Genomic DNA, 17,002 nt, shown 5'->3' on the forward strand with positions numbered 1-17,002 from the left:
GAACATATTCGGATTCACGTCAAGACTCTCCAAGATAACACCTTAATGAAGAAATTTATTTATGAGTGGTAATCGGCGGATCATACTGCTTGTCGGTACGGTATGCCTTCCAGAATATGGTCCCTGTAATCCCTCTTGGGATTGACTGGAGACAGTACAAGGAATGGCGTCTGATCGATGTCAGAGGCATTCGTGTCGTTAGTATCTTTCCCGCTTGTCTGAGTAAGCGATTGGAGATGTCGGCACCCCAGAATGCTTGCGACATGCCAGCACCAGGTCCCCTCCGTCACCCACTATTTTCCCTTCTTTCCACTCTCAAAGTGAAAAGATAAAACATGTGTTGTACGGTAGTGAAGCATCAATGTCAACACTGACGTCGCTCGCTCTACCCATCCATGTGGTTATTCAACCACGATGACTTACCATAGATTTGGTATGTTTTGACGCACTAAAGAAATCGCTATACTCGTAGTAGAATACATATGGTTTCCCATAGCACGTAAATGACAACCAAATGAAGGAGAACATCGCTGAAACGAAAGTAAGTGTATATTTATAGTGAGGTGACCAAGTGATTAGCATATGTACAGTGTCATGTAAGTTGGGACAAGTTAGGGTAAGTCTATGTTGAGCCGTAAACTGGCTTTACTGAGCCGACAGTTGCTCCCGCAGTTGATGCATACGTTGTGGAGGCAGCAGCTGCAGTCTGAGTGACGAGAAGGGCAAGCTGTACAAGAGCAGATTCCCCACTGTTCGAAGCCATCATGTTTGAGTTCGCTTCTACATCAGCCTCGCGAAGAATCTGATACAAATTCGGCGCGGAATCGGCACGTCCCGGCTGGGATGAACCTGAGGTAGTAGCGCCACTGGTGCCCGGCAAAATGACCACTCGGTTGGCATCCCAGTCGTAGCAGATGGGAATAAGTTGTGCCATCGGTGGTGCAGGGAATTTAGACTACAAAAATAACACAAATATAAACATGAAGCGGGACGATGCGGCAAACTATTCGCTCAGAATATAAATTCTGATGAGCGATGCACATGATGTGTTAACAAACACAGTCACTATATTTATGGATAACGAACGACATAAAACAACTTTTTAGGCAGTCTAAATCGACGATGTCTCTGATGTTATCGTAATGGTTGAGAACCATGCGGGCTGTTATAAGCGGTGTTTTGAAAAAAAATGATTGTTGCGAAAAACAATGGCAACAGTGGCGAACGACATTGAATACATGTGCCACTCAATAACTTACCAGTTGAGGTCGTTGCGTACGTGAAACGAGCAGTTGTAGGGTAATTCTCGGAGGTCGAACAATAACGCCCGGCAGACCGGGAAAGAGCTCTACACCTCCTAGTGCCGCAGAGGTGTCCATGGGTGAACTAGCCACCGTGGTAGCTCGTCCTCCCGATTGACTAGAAGCGGGGCGTTTGCCAGTGCCCAAACCAACTAGACCGAGGCGGATGTGAACGGCAGCGTGGGTAGGTGGGTGAAGATCAAATGGTAAAAGCCGAACAATGCTGCGAAACGCTCGAGGTGGGAGTGTCAGAAGACGGAAGAAGGAGGCCACCGCACTAGGTTGGAACGGGGGAGCGCACACCTGAAATGTGGTTTCAAAAAAAGGTCCAAAAGGTTCATTAAGTAAGATAAAATATTTCATCCCTAGCTCGAAGAAGAATTTAACAGTATTCCAGTGATGGACTGTGACGGGAATGCAACACAAAGGCACACGGTCGCATTACAGCAAGCTATCACAAGGACATGCAGAGAGTGCAGTGGCAGGGCCAGAAACTTGAAAACATTCCACAGTATATCAGTAAATCCATTTCAAGAGAAACAAAAGTATAACCATCAAAATTGTTTGTCTGGGTCTTCTAGCTGAGCCTATTGTAGGTTGAAATTTGGGCGCTTACAACAATTGATACTAGAACAGACGAAACCGAGTAAACGAAGGTCAAAATCTACCGCGAGATTTGCTGAAAAACCCCCCGCACACAGAATAAATCAACTGTAGTGCATGTGTGAACATGTTATTTCGGTTAACGGAAAAATCAACTCAGTAGAACTGAAAGGTTCATATGAATTCGAGGCATGCACTCCAAGAACATTAGGCTCAAAAGTATCAATTATCTCCATGAATAGAGAACGCAGTGGTTTATGCTAACAGCTTGTTACCGTTGTCATGTGAGCGTGTTGAACTGGTCAACTTAGGGTGCCCATCTCCTACCGACTGAGATCCCAGGGAGTTTACTGGTACAGTGTTTGTAGGCGTTCAGGTGTACCAACCTTTCGGTGCCTAATTACCGCACCAACCGGAGGAGTCATGAGGACTGAGATGCTGCCAGGTTGCCCAAGCCCAAACAGGATCAGCTGAGATTCAGAGGTTGGATTCGAACCACGGACTTTGCGGCTATTAAGCTAGCGCTTTAGCCACTGAGCTATGTCAATGACATGGGGACGTCAGTCGTGAAGCAACCATGAAGGAGGACCAATCAAAATGTTATCCGCATAATCAGTAGATGTGCGACAAGGTAATTTTTGGAGGTTTAGAGGAGAAACAAACGAGAAAATGTCATCAAAACCTTCATAGATAACACGGCTCCGTGGTGTTCGATGCCAGTTCACCAAGAAGGATTTCTTATTAGTTCTGGGCTCGATATGCAACCGGATATGCCGCCTTGTTGCAAAAAACCACTTAGTTCAATTGAATTGAAGCAGATGAAGGGTTAACAATATAGGTAGTGCTACACTTATGTCGTGGAGTGAATGTACGATGGTTTACATGATTTCACACTGCAGTCGCAGATTATTTTCCCGAAGAAAAAAATAAGGTAACACATATCAGGAACGTGGTCAGACAATGACCCACAACTAGAGGAAAAACATAAAAATCCGTGGACATACTCGAGCATTGAAAAATTCTTCAATTAGGTTTAAAGTCTCTTGTGGCCAGCAGTCTGTCGGCCCAGTATTGGATGATTGAAAGGAAGAAAGACGAAGAGACAATCTCCAACAGGCAACATCAACACCAGTACGCTGGGGAAGCAAACACACATGGGTCGTGAGAGCGGGCAAGGGCCAGTGGGCTTCGAATGACCCGGTTTGCACAACATCAGCCGTCAGATTCTGGTCAGCTATATCAGAACCGGATACCAATTCAGATAAAGGTGCTATTGGAACGTCTAGACTGTGTATAGCTGACAGACATGCATGGAAAAGTAAGCTGGAAGCGAGGTACGACTCCAAAGGGGAGAGCAGGCCGGGAATATTGGCGCGTTGGTTGTTCGAGGGATTTCGTGCTGTCCGGTTTCGTCCGTCAGATGACATGAGGAGCTTCGCAGCTGCACGAGGCGGACGGACGAGCTGCGCCAGTTGGCTGACCGTAAGGCCACTCCAAGCGTCAGCTGTAAACAAGATAAAAATTGCAGGAAAGTATGTACGTTATGAAGTCTCCGCTGGAAATCTCCTACAGATGTGTAACCTTTCCCTGGGGTTTCAATGTAACTACTAGTTGCTACACCTCCTAAACAGACATTGCTTTTGAACTGTCCTGGGAACGCTGATCGCTTTTATTTCCAATCGCTTTTCTTCCAATCTCCAGAGGAAGCTGTTTGTAATCATAAGACCGAACGGTTATCATGCCAAGCCTGTGTTCATTAGTGGTAATCCTTGCTCTTAAGAAGCTGCTATTTGGATAGACCAATGAGAGATCTAAATCACAATCTTAGGCCGAAAACGGGACATTGACAGGTGAACGAGTGGTTTTATAGAGATTGAAATCAAGAAATGATCTGATTGCTATGGAAGAAGTGAACTATTGAGCCATGAAGAAAAGCGAATCAATCATCCTGAAAAGGTGTCATACAATTTCCTTCTCTAGCTGCAATGCACACCACCTGCGTCAAAGTTCCGAGAAACAAACAAGAGAGAGAATCGACTGAGCCAAAGAAGTTATGTCACTCACCTTCAATGTCCATTTGATATGCTTCCTGTAAGGCCTTGAGAAAGTTCTAGAAGCAGAATAAATAGCCCAATAGAGTGACCGTATGGATGTGAAAATTATTCCACCACAACAGACAGTGCGAACCTGAATGAAAATACAAACGCATTTGAATCCGGCTAGGTTATTTTGGAACGAACTGTAAATGACCAAAAGCGTCCTGAAGAAAGTTCCGAAGATCACATGACTGTGACAAGACACTGAGACAGAATCCTTCTTCCACGGAGTGACCAAATTTAGACTGAATTGTCTCCCATTAAGATTGGTCCACTCCGGCTCTGAATACGAACACTGTAACGTCAGTGTTGTTTAATCAAGGAGACAAGACAAGCAAATCAGGGTATACATTCCGAACTAAACAGAAATATACTCATTTGCAAATCAATTTAGTTTTCACGAGAGACTCAACTAAACCTCTCGTTTATGACAGCATACAACTGAATGTGCTGCACACAGGCCGTCTCATGATCCAGTTGGCACGATATTCGAGATATCGCAGTATATTTTCACGAAGGAAACTACTCACAAGGTTGCTGAAAACTCTTCGACAGCTCACGAAGAACAGCATAAACGAGAGATTTGGTTGAGTCTCTCGTGAAAACCAAACTGATTTGCTAATGAGCGTATTTCTCGAAAACAGTTTGATTTAGGCTCAAGTAGGACGTAAGGTTGACGGAAACTCGGGGACTGTGCCTACCTGATGAGCCCCAAGAAGGGCGAAACCGGTCGTGGGCTGTCGAAGAGTTTTCAGCAACCTTGTGAGTAGTTTCCTTTATGTAAACAGAAATATGTTTTTGTTAGACAGGTGGTCGTATTTTGGGGGAACGGCAGCCTACAGCATGGTCGTGACGCGTACAACAAAACGATCGGATCCGAGGAGGGGCTATTCAAAGCGGCAAACTACATACCAAAGAGCAACATACAAGTCAGCCGATATGAGTGAGAAACGATGACAACAGGATAGATGAACTCACCGAGAACGCTGGCAACGGGACCAGACCGTTAAGCAGAGTATCACCCCATGGAGTCACACCTCGATAGGGCGTTGAGGAGTGTTCAGCCAGTTGACGATAAGCATCTAGTAGTTGCACAGTCTCCTCACGTCCGGGCACTGTGTCTGATACGAAATTGTTGGTTAATGTCGGACGTTGACGACTGAGCACAATCCGCAATGACAAAGATGCTCGGTAGATGAGAACCAAATCATGAGCCGACAGTGCTATCAGAACCATACCTCGAACAGGTCGAACAGCATTGGCATGGATGGCAGGCTACAAAACGGAATGAGGTAAATCTGACCGTGAACAGCCACGACTTCGGAATGTATATCTAGTAAGCGCTAAGGCACCGGTGTGTAGCCTACATTGCGGCCAAACGATGGGCTGGAGAGGAAAACGTCTACGAACCTGGGAAGTTCAACTGTTCACCTGATATGCACCTGTGTCACAATATGGCGACACACTGATGCTTAAAACTACTATCCCAAGTGATAGACAGCTTACGTACTATCCTCCAATCTTCAAGAGACTTATTACGTTCACCACTGCAGGTTCATGGGTTGGATGTCGGTCTTAAGTAGCCAGAAGGATGTGCATTGAACTTGGAGGCGGACTGGTAAAGAAACATGCCAGATGTATTGCAGCAGTTTCTCGAACAAAAGTAGCTGAAAACTTTTCCACATGGCCCATTTATTGGAACCCATTAGGTCGGAGCAGCCCCCAGTTTCCGTGAGCCTTACATTCTACTTCATGTTTCAATTGAAGTTCGCGGACACAGTTCTGGTATACTTCTAAGTATTGTTGTGTGCAAACTTATGTCCATTAGGGTAAATTTAGGACGCCGGCTGCCCCCAAAAAGCTGGACTGTAGCACCGGATAGGATTTCGCAAGATCGGCGAAAAAGAGTGTGCACAGTAATACCTCGTTGCCTAAAACAAAAAAGGATTGTTTGAGGTATAGCAACCTGATCCTTTGACCTAAGAGTCTGGTGCACAAAGCAACGAGTAAACGTAGGGCTTCGCTTGGGATCCTTGCTCTTAGCCTTCCGTTCAAAAAATGAATTGTGGCGCAGACACTGCTAAGCTTCATAGGTGAACACTGTCTGGAACCCAAATCTCATCAGCCCGAAATGTTGCGCTATGGATGAGAGAGGAACAGGGACGCATAAAGCAACACAGATACCTGACTTTGGACGGTGTTGTGCACGTCCGGTACAGCTGCAGCAACATCGAGCTAATTACATGATTTAGTTGCTTCCTTAGCAAATCAGATAATTCGATGGTAATTAATACTGACCGTTAGATGACCACTGTGCAGTTTGTGACTGACGTTTTCAATTCATCCTTCCCAGCAGGAAGAAAAGCATTCTTGCTCCCATAGAAGTGTTGATCTACTGAAAAAAACACCTACTACACCTAACATTCTTCTCACAAAGTTTCTCAGGCACATCCCCATGTAATGAGCATATGTGTGGTACGAGCTCATGTTTGTCCGCTGACCTTTCTAACAAGCTTAAACGTTGAACATACTCTTACTTATAGTCACCGTAGCAATCATCTCCTACTGGCAATTCAAAGTGGGAGCGCTTGACGGTTTACGGTAATGTAATCATCAGTGACATATCCTGCATTATAAATCGAAGCACACGATGAAGCCACAAGAAAAAAAGTCTCCCAAGATTTGGGAAGTAATGCAATGCCATCTAAACGACTGAGGAAAAAAGACAGGAAGAAACGAAAACTCAGTGGGCAAGCTGATTACGTTGTTCTAACATGATCTCTAGGATTGCATAATAAAAAAATACACAGCATACCTTGAGACCATTGGTAGACAAAGTTCGATCACGAAGTGGTTCCACCGCGCGCACAAAAGGCAGCGTATGGACGAGCGCCTGCAACAAAAAGAGTAAAAACAAATAACAAATCCAGGTCAAGTCAAACGATCCATCTTCTACGAACATACTATTTCCACCCCTCTATAATCTCATCATTCCCCCCATTATTTTCATTGTCTGATAAGGCTTTCTGGCTCCATGGCAGTTAGGCACCGGTATTTATCACTGATATGCTGGAGTCCATGATAATCCTCAAAAGTACAACTCACACCTGAAGTATTTGGGCTGACAACGGATTCCAATGTTTATCTATGTTCATAAAGATATTCCATAAATGGTAGGGATATCACGCGAAGTGGAGGTAAACAGGCCCAACTATGCTGATAACATGTTGATCGAGAACCGCAGGAAGTGACTTGCGATCTTGTCCACAAAATATGGATCTTGATGACGTGGTTACCTGCCGCAGGAGCACTCAGGGTCACCAGAATCATCCTCCGTATATTTGTGTTAAGTCACTCATGCACTATAAAGCGCGGATTTTAGCGCAGGACCTAAGTAGGCATTTCGGCCAACCGACGAGCAGTAAATAAAGTATTCGTTCTGGTTTATACCAACCACAACCGTTCTCGAAAAGTACAACATTCAGTTGAATGGTATGTTCAACAGACTGTTCCGTTTTCAGTGAAAGAATTGTGCTTGTCCTGTGAGCTCGACAGTATTGCGAATTCGAGTGTCAATTGCATCGTGCCTTCTCGACTCGAGTGAAGCTCTGTGACACAACGCAAACTTCTAAAGGCTATAGAAAGGGCAAGCAGTTAAATGGTACGCAGACATATGCAGAAAGGAAACAAATGACAATACAGTCATTGGAAGAAGAACATAAAAACGTTCCCACTTACTCTTGCAAGGGAGGTGACCGATTTGGTAGCGTTAAGAAGCTCCTCCAAATGTTGTCGTATGACCACATGGGGATTAGAATCCACGTCTTTCGGCAGTTCCGTCAAGCTTACTGTCACGTCACTACTGGTAGCATTTTTAGGTGAAAAATTTGGAGTAAATCCAAGTGCGATTGCGAAACCTTGCTCGGGACGGAAAGAGATCTCAACCTGAGGATAAATAGTTTCGGTACAGTAAATGTGCGGAATAACACAAGACAATAAAATTTCCTTTGCAGTTGAGATAGTAATGTGTAAAAGCTGCTATGTCCTGCTATCAACGGAACAGCAGTGCATAGCTACCAACTGTTGCGCATTCGCTTTACTGGGAAATGAAAAACAGCTACAGAGAAACCATAAAATTGGATTCTAACAACATTCTACTCAGTTACATGAACAATGTTGTAGTATTTCCTCCTACGCGCTCGAAACAAATGTGTGATCTGTTCAACCTCGCAAACATACCACACGTAGCGTTCAACTCGTTGACATTTTGGCTTCAACCTTGGAATCTATTCAGCGCGGAGTTAGTACTGGCGTGATTTAACAACTCAACTCGACACATGTGGTAACCAGAATGCGTCATAGACGACGACCTGAAGTAAGCCGTACCGCGGCCATTCATTAAAACGGTCGCGATGTGGATTAACAGTGGAACGCATCTAGTTCATGCTCCAAGTGAACATACTCTGATAGACTGAGGAACTAAGGATTTATGCAGCAGACGGCTGAAGACCCTTAAGAATATGGCTAAAACCCAGCATCATTCGATAGGCTCCATCGTTCTTTGTCAGTAGCTAGAGAGTGCGGTAAACAGAAACAGCATGCTCGTGTAGACGGTTGAGAGGGATAGAGAGAGACAAAACAACACAGCTGACTTAAACTATCTTCTGTCCAAGCCCACGTTTTTCTTGTTGTGTTTCATATGGACCTCGATCGGTAGTTGAGGGCCCGCAGCCAACTTCGTTTCCACGACCTTCCCCAGCTTTAATCTCTGCTGACGTTTTGCCTGTGTATTTCCACAGTGAGAAGGGTGTCAGCGCGAGTGAGATCTGGACGGTTGGGACAGAAGCCAAGAACACCATCCACAGGTCCAAGATCACCCCAAGCAATATTTAATTCTTCGTTGGTTTCATTCATCAGTGTAGCAAGGCTTGTGGCAGTAGGCGTCTCCATACACGAATGAGACCTCGATTTCCCTCAAAAACGTCTCAAATACCGTTGAATATTTCAAGAAAACTACACACAATTGTGGCATTTCAGAAACCAAAAACCGTTTATTACTAGTAACCTGTGATGAAATCAGCTGAACCCATTTATTTCTGACGTGAATTTCGACATCATTCTTATTCAATGTCTTGGTTTACGGTACTGTCGTTTTCTCTGGCGTTGTGTGTGTGTGAAATCGACTTGTTGATTTTGCAGCATTCCGGCCGGATGTTCTGCAAGGCATCGGAAGTTCGGGTCTACTTTACGAATTCCCTCCATTTTTGTCGGAGTAATTGAGTTTATCCGTCACTAGGATATATTCATAACCCTGGTGATTAAATCGATATTACTGCTTTGAATCCCTGGTGCGTCCCTTTTTGTGTCAGAAACTTCGAGTACGTAAGTCGTACACCCACTTAGTTAATGCAGTGACCATGGTTTGAAACTTCCGGAGATCCATTTCGGTCATTCCGAAATCAGCTATCCAATCGGATGCACTCAGGAATATTCGGTGAAATGTGCGTGAAATAGGCCTAGGAATGTCGTGGAAACAGTAAATCCATTTTGACGCATGATACCTACCGAAATATTACATGGATCACAAGCTACTTGCGATATTTAAGTAGCTAAAGGAATGGCGCGAATAGGCTAAGCATTTGCCGATCTGATTTGCACTTAAGGGAATATTGATAGCTCAAGCTGCAATGCAGCCGTCGGTTTGTTCGCTTGCATGGGAAATTTCGTTTCAGATGTCTTATCAGCAGTCTGGATGACATAATCAGTGCACTGAGATTGGAAGCGCACTTCAATCTCAACGCACTGATGATGCCGTACATACCATATGGCATACATCATTTCGCACATATCACTTGTGACTACCAAAAAACAAGTATATTCCCAAAATTCTATTGTTCACATTATTGTTGACTGTGCGCACAATTACTAAGGTATTTTGTACATGGTTCCAATGTTCTTTGAACGCACTAGCTCTCTGGGTGTGTCAACCATCTTGTTGCAGTTTACCAATGCAAAACAACGAGTGCGCCTACCATAAATTGCGGTGACCTGAGGATACTTTCAGGATAAACATCAAGAAAGAATTTAGAAGACACCACTGACACGTTTTAGGATTCGCCTTACAAACTCTACCCATCATATCTATGAACGTGTAAATGACTATACACATTATTCAGCACCCAAGAATGTTCAAGCAACAATTTTCGATCCATGGGTGATTTCATGCCTCAGAAAGTTGACTGCTCGTTAGCTAATATCCAAAAAATAATCATATCGGGGTCCTCATTCAGAAACTTGAGATACAGGATTTTCCATAAACATTGAAAATCTAGCAGTCTTCCTCACTATAACGGGTTTTCATACGCTGAACCAAAAAATAAATAATCAAAAAAACCGTTCAGCCGTAAAACCCTTTCCGTATGTAGCTGCCATTCCACCAGGAAGAATCAAACTGGCTGGGATACTGCCAGGTTTCCCAAGCCTAGACGAGGGAAGTCGAGGATCAGAAGTCGGGTTCAAACCACGGACCTTGCGATCAGTAAATCCGCGCTCTAATTACAGAGCCATCTCGCCCAAGTCAAAACAATATCAACAGTGGATTTTTAGGATTCGATGTATTTGGTGACCTTGAAAATTCGCCCACTTGTACATATCACAGTAGTCAAGAGACCGCTGGAATGCACAGTCAGAATAACATTGGCACTTATGGAAATCTCAACGTCGGAAACGCCATAGTTTGAGGGATGGTGATGACTTTCGGTTCAACATTAGTAACCGACTCGCAATGTTACGTCTCCAGATTTCGCGTGCCTGTTGACTGCTGTTTAGCTGACATCCCTCACGGGTTGTTCTGCCTGTTCTATTGACTGCTGCCGTGACCGTTCATTACTCGTTCAACATCAGTAACCGGCTCGCAATGTTACTTTTCCAGATTTCGCGTTCCTGTTGACTGCTGTTTAGCTGACACCCCCCACGAGTTGTTCTGCCTGTTTTATTGACTGCTGCCGTGACCGTTCATTACTGTCCTGTATAGCCCACCAGATAGTAACAGTTTGCTGTTACTGACTAACCAGACATGCGGTTCCTCCTGTCTCATCTGCTCCTTGTCAGAGTCCTGTTGTCTGTATCAACTTTGCTGTACCACTTTCCCATCTGATGTTTGAAAATACCTACAAAACAAACATCGATACCGACTGTCCAGGTGGTACAGTATAGAGAAAAAGCTTTCTGCAGAATTTGTTCCACTCTCCTTATGCATACCCTATTCTTAGTCAAGATAAACATGGCCGTAGTAGTTAGCTTTTTGAACCAGCGCAGCAAAGCAATCAGTACAGGGTTCCATTAGATCCTCCGCCTAGGGAGTTGACGAACAATGAATGTTGTCCGCTTCCCGGGAAGAGATCCAAGTGATTCCTCCTGTGCCTGCGTGGAGATGCTGCAAGAAATGGCCGACAGCGTATGTATCTTTCTAGCCAGCTTGTCCAAATGGACATGAGTATTTGTGGTGGGCTAGCTTCTTTTTCTCGTTCGGCTGTAGCACCCTTCCTTTGCCTAGCTGCCATGCCGCTTGTCCAAATGGATATAGGTATTTGTGGTGGGCTAGCTTCTTTTTCTCGTTCGGCTGTAGCACCCTTTCGGTGCCTAGCTGCCATGCCACACGAAGGAGGCACGAGGGCTGGGATACTGCCAGATTACCCAAGCCTAGACAGGGGAAATCGAGAGGCAGAGGTCAGGTTCGAACCACGGACCTTCCGGTTAGTAAATTCGCGCTTTAACCACTTGGTCGATCTCTTTAGTGGGCCAGCACTAGGCCTCCGATGGTTTCGTTTTCATTCTCCTATTCATTATAAGGCCTTATCTGAACTAAAAGGCCTGAAGTTGCACCAGCTAGGCACTAGTGTTCAAATGCCGATGTGAACAATGACATCGATGAAGTGAAGCTCTTAACATGTGTTCAAATTTCCTCAGTGTACAAAGTTCTTGCATTGGCTAGAAAGTCTAGTGTACGCAGTCGTAAAGCAAGGAAATTTACACCTGTTTTGATATTGCAATGCTGGAGAATCATAAAGTTTACGTATTGCAAAACTAACCATGTAGTAGGTATTGTAGACGAGTGACAGCGTCTTCAGGTTGAAATGAGACTGAAGAGACACAAAACGAGGCAGATGGAGTTCTGAAAGAGAACCAAACGTAAAAGGTTAACACAAAAATCATGGTAAGGAATTTACGTCTCAATCGGCCACAATCCCACAGCAAACCTACACAGGGGTGAGCCGAATATGGGTTCTACGAATCACTCTCAGTGGCTGCCTTGTGAAATCTAATTGAAATAGTATACATATAGGGTGACCTGTTGCTCCCAGTCCCAGGTGACACGTGATATTTCAAACCAAGTGGATTGATTTTTGTCCACAAAACAAAAACCATTTCCGCGTTACCTGAAGGGACATGAAAACAGTGAGGTTTGAGGACAATGAGAAAGCCCCGAAACCAAGTCAAGAAGAAAAAGCGGAACCGGCAGAAGAGAGTGAGAGCGTCTCATCTGCACAAAGTGGGAAAAGCAGCAAGTCCAGCGAGTTCATGCAACTCAGACCATCAAAAATCAACTTGAATGTGGGTTTCCCAAGTAGCTATGCCACGCAGCTGATGAAGATAACGGCGAAATCAGAATACGAGCAGGAACAGAAACACATAGCACAAAGTTGGGAAGCCGTTCGGCGTAGTCGTGTGTGGCGCGAATCGATGATGCTCCGTTCCAAGGCCGCGCGCGTTACACCTCTGCTCCCTCTTCCTAACTTCGTGCGAAGCCTGCTACACGAACTTCAGTTGGTCTTCCTAATGTGCCAGTTGATCAATATTATCTGGTTAGCGACCAAACTGGATTGGCGAGGACGACTTCGTGGCCCATTGGATAAGTTACCGGGCTACGTGATGCACCGGATGCCCTGGCTACCTGGACAGCAAGAAATACACAGTCGTGTAATGGGACTGATTGCTCTCATCATATGCGCTTACTTCCCGTCAGCATTGATTCACTTCGCATTCGTCCTAGATGATCTGCCGGACGAGTAAGTTACAAATATTTCTGTAGGATGTGTGGACTAGTCCCACCACTCTGTCTACATTTTAACTGTATTTTGATATAGCTTGCACAAAAGCGCAGGTGGCGGTAACTTTTGGTGATTAGATGTCTTTCTTTAAAAGCTAGAAACGACGGGAAAACAGTTATCCGAAAATGATCGGACAGTCCCTCAAGTTTGACCAGAGGCAACCCGTCTCTCTTTAGAATCTAACACTTGCTAACTACTGAATTAGCAGGAGCTGGGTTGATCACTAAACCATTGTCCAGAATCCACAGTAAAACTGAGTACTGCCGTTTAGATAACTGGACATCCCCCAAAGGGTTAGCAAATGCACTTTTGAAAGGTCTTTCATCTACTTTTTATGTGTCCATGTTACAGTAACCGTGTGGAGCTAAGGGAGATACCTTGGGGAACCGATGCACAATTAGATGGTAGGTATTTAGGCTACTGCTGTCAGCTTTCTCTGAGACCGTCTGACTGTGTGGACATTGACTGTACTCGATGTGCAATCGCCAGCAAAAAATCACAGTCTATCAACTCTCCAGTTCCTTCGAAGCAAGTTGACAAAAGACAGGATTTCTGTACCTAAACAATGAGTTCAGACCAATACCAGCTTTTCGAGGCCGGACAGCATCTTCACTTCCAATAAAACTAAAGTGGCATGGTTCCCGATGAAGCTATATTATCATCGGATTGCTGCTGCTTGTGCGGCTCAATTATGCACCTCATAGAAGAGCGGATGCTCTGTAGTGACCATCTTAAAGGATTGATCAAAAGTGGTCTGTTCTGGAGATTGCTTTCTCCAGAGACATACAGGTATGAATACAAAAAGTCAGGGTGGGCAAGTATAACATAACTGCGCAAAACATCATGTGGCTCAATGGTGTTTGAAGCGACATCATGGAAATCGTCTGAGTTTTGATTGATAAGATCAATCAAAAGCGGTCGCGCCACATGTCACGAAACTCCAGGGATTCTCAAACCTGCGACCTCCCAGCTGTTATTTTGAACGCTTAAGCATTCAGCCACGAGTGGCTATCAATCAATAAGCAGCTTAGAAGTAGAATAATTTTATAGGTCGAGTAAAACTTCCATCCGAGAAGAGTTTTCAGCAACCTTGTGAGTAGTTCCCTTTATGGAAAGATGCTTGTTTGTTGAAGGCTGTTCACTTTCATTTCCGGCCTAGAACCGACCTACAACTCGTCCGGAAGGCTCAACAGAAGCACCAAAAGCAACAGGCACTGAGGAAATCAAGAAGATGGTCATGGGATCCACGGTTCGATCAGTTTCGTAGGCCACGTCGCCGTCAGTGGGTTACAGTGCTCCACCTCATGATATTCATGACTGTGATGGTCTTCGGCATCGTTATACTGGCCAGTAAGTTGTTCAACTGTCGTACGAGCGTGTTTGCACCGAAAAACAATAAAAGTATTATTCTGAATTCTCATCTTAGGCCTCTTTAAGATGTGGTGCCATTTGCTGAAGCACTTGTTCAACACACGAAAGTAAGTTCACTTCGTTCTAAAACAAGGTACAAATTAAGACAGTCGACACCGATTTGTAAACACAATTCAGAACAAAGGCGGAGTTCACTTCTTCTACACAGACGAGTCGGTGGACAAGGAACCCTGGCTACCTTCCGCTTATTATTCTTCTTGTGCTTAATTCCTGCTTTTGTTACGGGATACGGGGAAAACTATTGCCTTAAGGAGTACAAACAAGTGAATGCGTTGGATTGTTGTTCCCTTTGACAACTAAGTGAGACATATCAAGAGCGTTCAGTGGGATCAAGGTCATCAGTACTGTGAAATTATTGATAAAAACCAGGGATGAAAGCAGACCGAAGTTGCCCACACATGTTGGCAAAAGGGGGTGAAGATGCATTGGAAGCGAACCGTTGATGGCACCAAGCGGGCCGTCTGCAGCGACTGGTGGCTGGGTCGTTCGAAAACGGTCGATCTAGAAAGGTGCCGTACGATGCACTGGTTGAGGAATCTTCGAAAACGGTCGATCTAGAAAGGTGGTGCCGTACGATGCACTGGTTGAGGAATCAAATATATCTTAGTGTGCATCAGGCATTTACTCCTAGAGAGGAAACAATTATAACTGGTGATGTGAATAAGAATTCCAACTAGCTATTGTGAATAAGTTCATCAAAAGGTAGGATTCCTACGTCATGAAATACGGAGCACCCCCACTAACTCTCTCTCTCTCTCCCTCTCGACCAGTACATTTTGTATCCACTTCAGTGAATAGGTACGGTAGCGGAATGTCGCGGTTCAAATGTGTTGAAACAACTCTGCGGTAGCTCGCGGGTAGGCCTAACACAAGTGCATGGGGTGAATGAACATACCTTATCGGAGCTTGACAAGGTGCATCAGCTGACCACCTCCGACGGTCAGATGTCAATTTGAAATTAGTGCACCGAAGCCGTTCAGGATGACATAGCCAATCCGTCGGAACAAACCAACAGTCAACTTCATCCGGTAAATTTATTCTCGCACACAGGTGATCTCAATTATTATACACAGTACGGTCGGTGGATGGAAACGCTCACAAAGTGGCTGAGGGAACTGCAGCGCAACTACTACATCAGCTGGACATCGGGAGCAACCCAACCTAGGTGGGATATGGATCCCGTAGACACATTGGATACCATTCATGTCATCTTCCAATGCTGTGGCAGCAAAGGCGGTCGTGAGGCCTACAAGGAATGGTGGCAGTCAGATGTAGTAAAACCTGACCGTGGCAAGTCCAGCGTTAGAAATGTGTAAGTTCATCACGTACACCACTTTGATCATTATACCCACTTCAACATGATTTTCCTGGTCTAAGATTTCAAGTCAGTGAATAGGTACGGTAGCAGAATGTCGCGGTTCAAATGTGTTGAAACAACTCTGCGGTAGCTCGCGGGTAGGCCTAACACAAGTGCATGGGGTGAATGAACATACCTTATCGGAGCTTGACAAGGTGCATCAGCTGACCACCTCCGACGGTCAGATGTCAATTTGAAATTAGTGCACCCAAGCCGTTCAGGATGACATAGCCAATCCGTCGGAACAAACCAACAGTCAACTTCATCCGGTAAATTTATTCTCGCACACAGGTGATCTCAATTATTATACACAGTACGGTCGGTGGATGGAAACGCTCACGAGGTGGCTGAGGGAACTGCAGCGCAACTACTACATCAGCTGGACATCGGGAGCAACCCAACCTAGGTGGGATATGGATCCCGTAGACACATTGGATACCATTCATGTCATCTTCCAATGCTGTGGCAGCAAAGGCGGCCGTGAGGCCTACAAGGAATGGTGGCAGTCAGATGTAGTAAAACCTGACCGTGGCAAGTCCAGCGTTAGAAATGTGTAAGTTCATCACGTACACCACTTTGATCATTATACCCACTTCAACATGATTTTCCTGGTCTAAGATTTCAAGTTGCGATAGGCAAAAGGGAAATGTATCACCATTTTTAAAGAGCAAGTCACAACGCATGTTGCAACCTCCAGTCTGGAAGGCCAGGAGGCTGTGTTGGTCAGACCTTTGGCAGTTGATCAACTTGGTATGAGAGAGAGACTCTGTGATTTTCGCACGGATACCTTCCACTATAACTTAATACACAAACCGTCACATCACAGTAAGGTGCCATCTCTTCATGACGGACATTCTTATGACTGACCGAGCTGTTTTCTTTGTATCTAACCCAATAAGACCTATATTTCTGACTGCATACAATGAACATCAAGTTCGCTTATATTGTTTAACACCTGAACTCCAGTTGAATGCAATATATTAAAGGCACAACGAAATCATGGTACTTCCCCATCCCACAACACGATACCACCAATCTGTTGCTAGAATTTGTACATGCCGCTCACAAGTACCGCTGAAATAGCAAACATATGGGCAGCAGTGG

General features: G+C 44.8%; 2 protein-coding genes across 2 annotated transcripts in view; one reads left to right on the forward strand and one right to left on the reverse strand.

The window, feature by feature from the left end:
* Nucleotides 1-560: 560 nt before the first annotated feature.
* The window catches only part of T265_06436 (hypothetical protein), a gene marked incomplete at both ends in the record, with an annotated part of 42,034 nt that continues 25,592 nt past the window's right edge, over nt 561-17,002 (reverse strand). The window contains 8 exons of the mRNA XM_009171694.1: nt 561-955; nt 1,260-1,604; nt 2,909-3,408; nt 3,969-4,014; nt 4,979-5,275; nt 6,816-6,893; nt 7,739-7,945; nt 12,091-12,173. Coding sequence (XP_009169958.1) covers nt 623-955; nt 1,260-1,604; nt 2,909-3,408; nt 3,969-4,014; nt 4,979-5,275; nt 6,816-6,893; nt 7,739-7,945; nt 12,091-12,173 — 1,889 coding nt within the window. The remainder of the gene's footprint in view (nt 956-1,259; nt 1,605-2,908; nt 3,409-3,968; nt 4,015-4,978; nt 5,276-6,815; nt 6,894-7,738; nt 7,946-12,090; nt 12,174-17,002) is intronic.
* T265_06437 (hypothetical protein) lies at nt 12,449-15,857 on the forward strand (the record flags this gene model as incomplete). The annotated part of the gene is made up of 3 exons (XM_009171695.1): nt 12,449-13,068; nt 14,270-14,460; nt 15,592-15,857. 3 exons carry the CDS (start codon nt 12,449-12,451, stop codon nt 15,855-15,857), a joined length of 1,077 nt encoding a protein of 358 aa, XP_009169959.1.

Source organism: Opisthorchis viverrini (genome assembly GCF_000715545.1).
Source record: "Opisthorchis viverrini unplaced genomic scaffold opera_v5_132, whole genome shotgun sequence".
In the NCBI taxonomy this organism is placed as follows: domain Eukaryota; kingdom Metazoa; phylum Platyhelminthes; class Trematoda; order Opisthorchiida; family Opisthorchiidae; genus Opisthorchis; species Opisthorchis viverrini.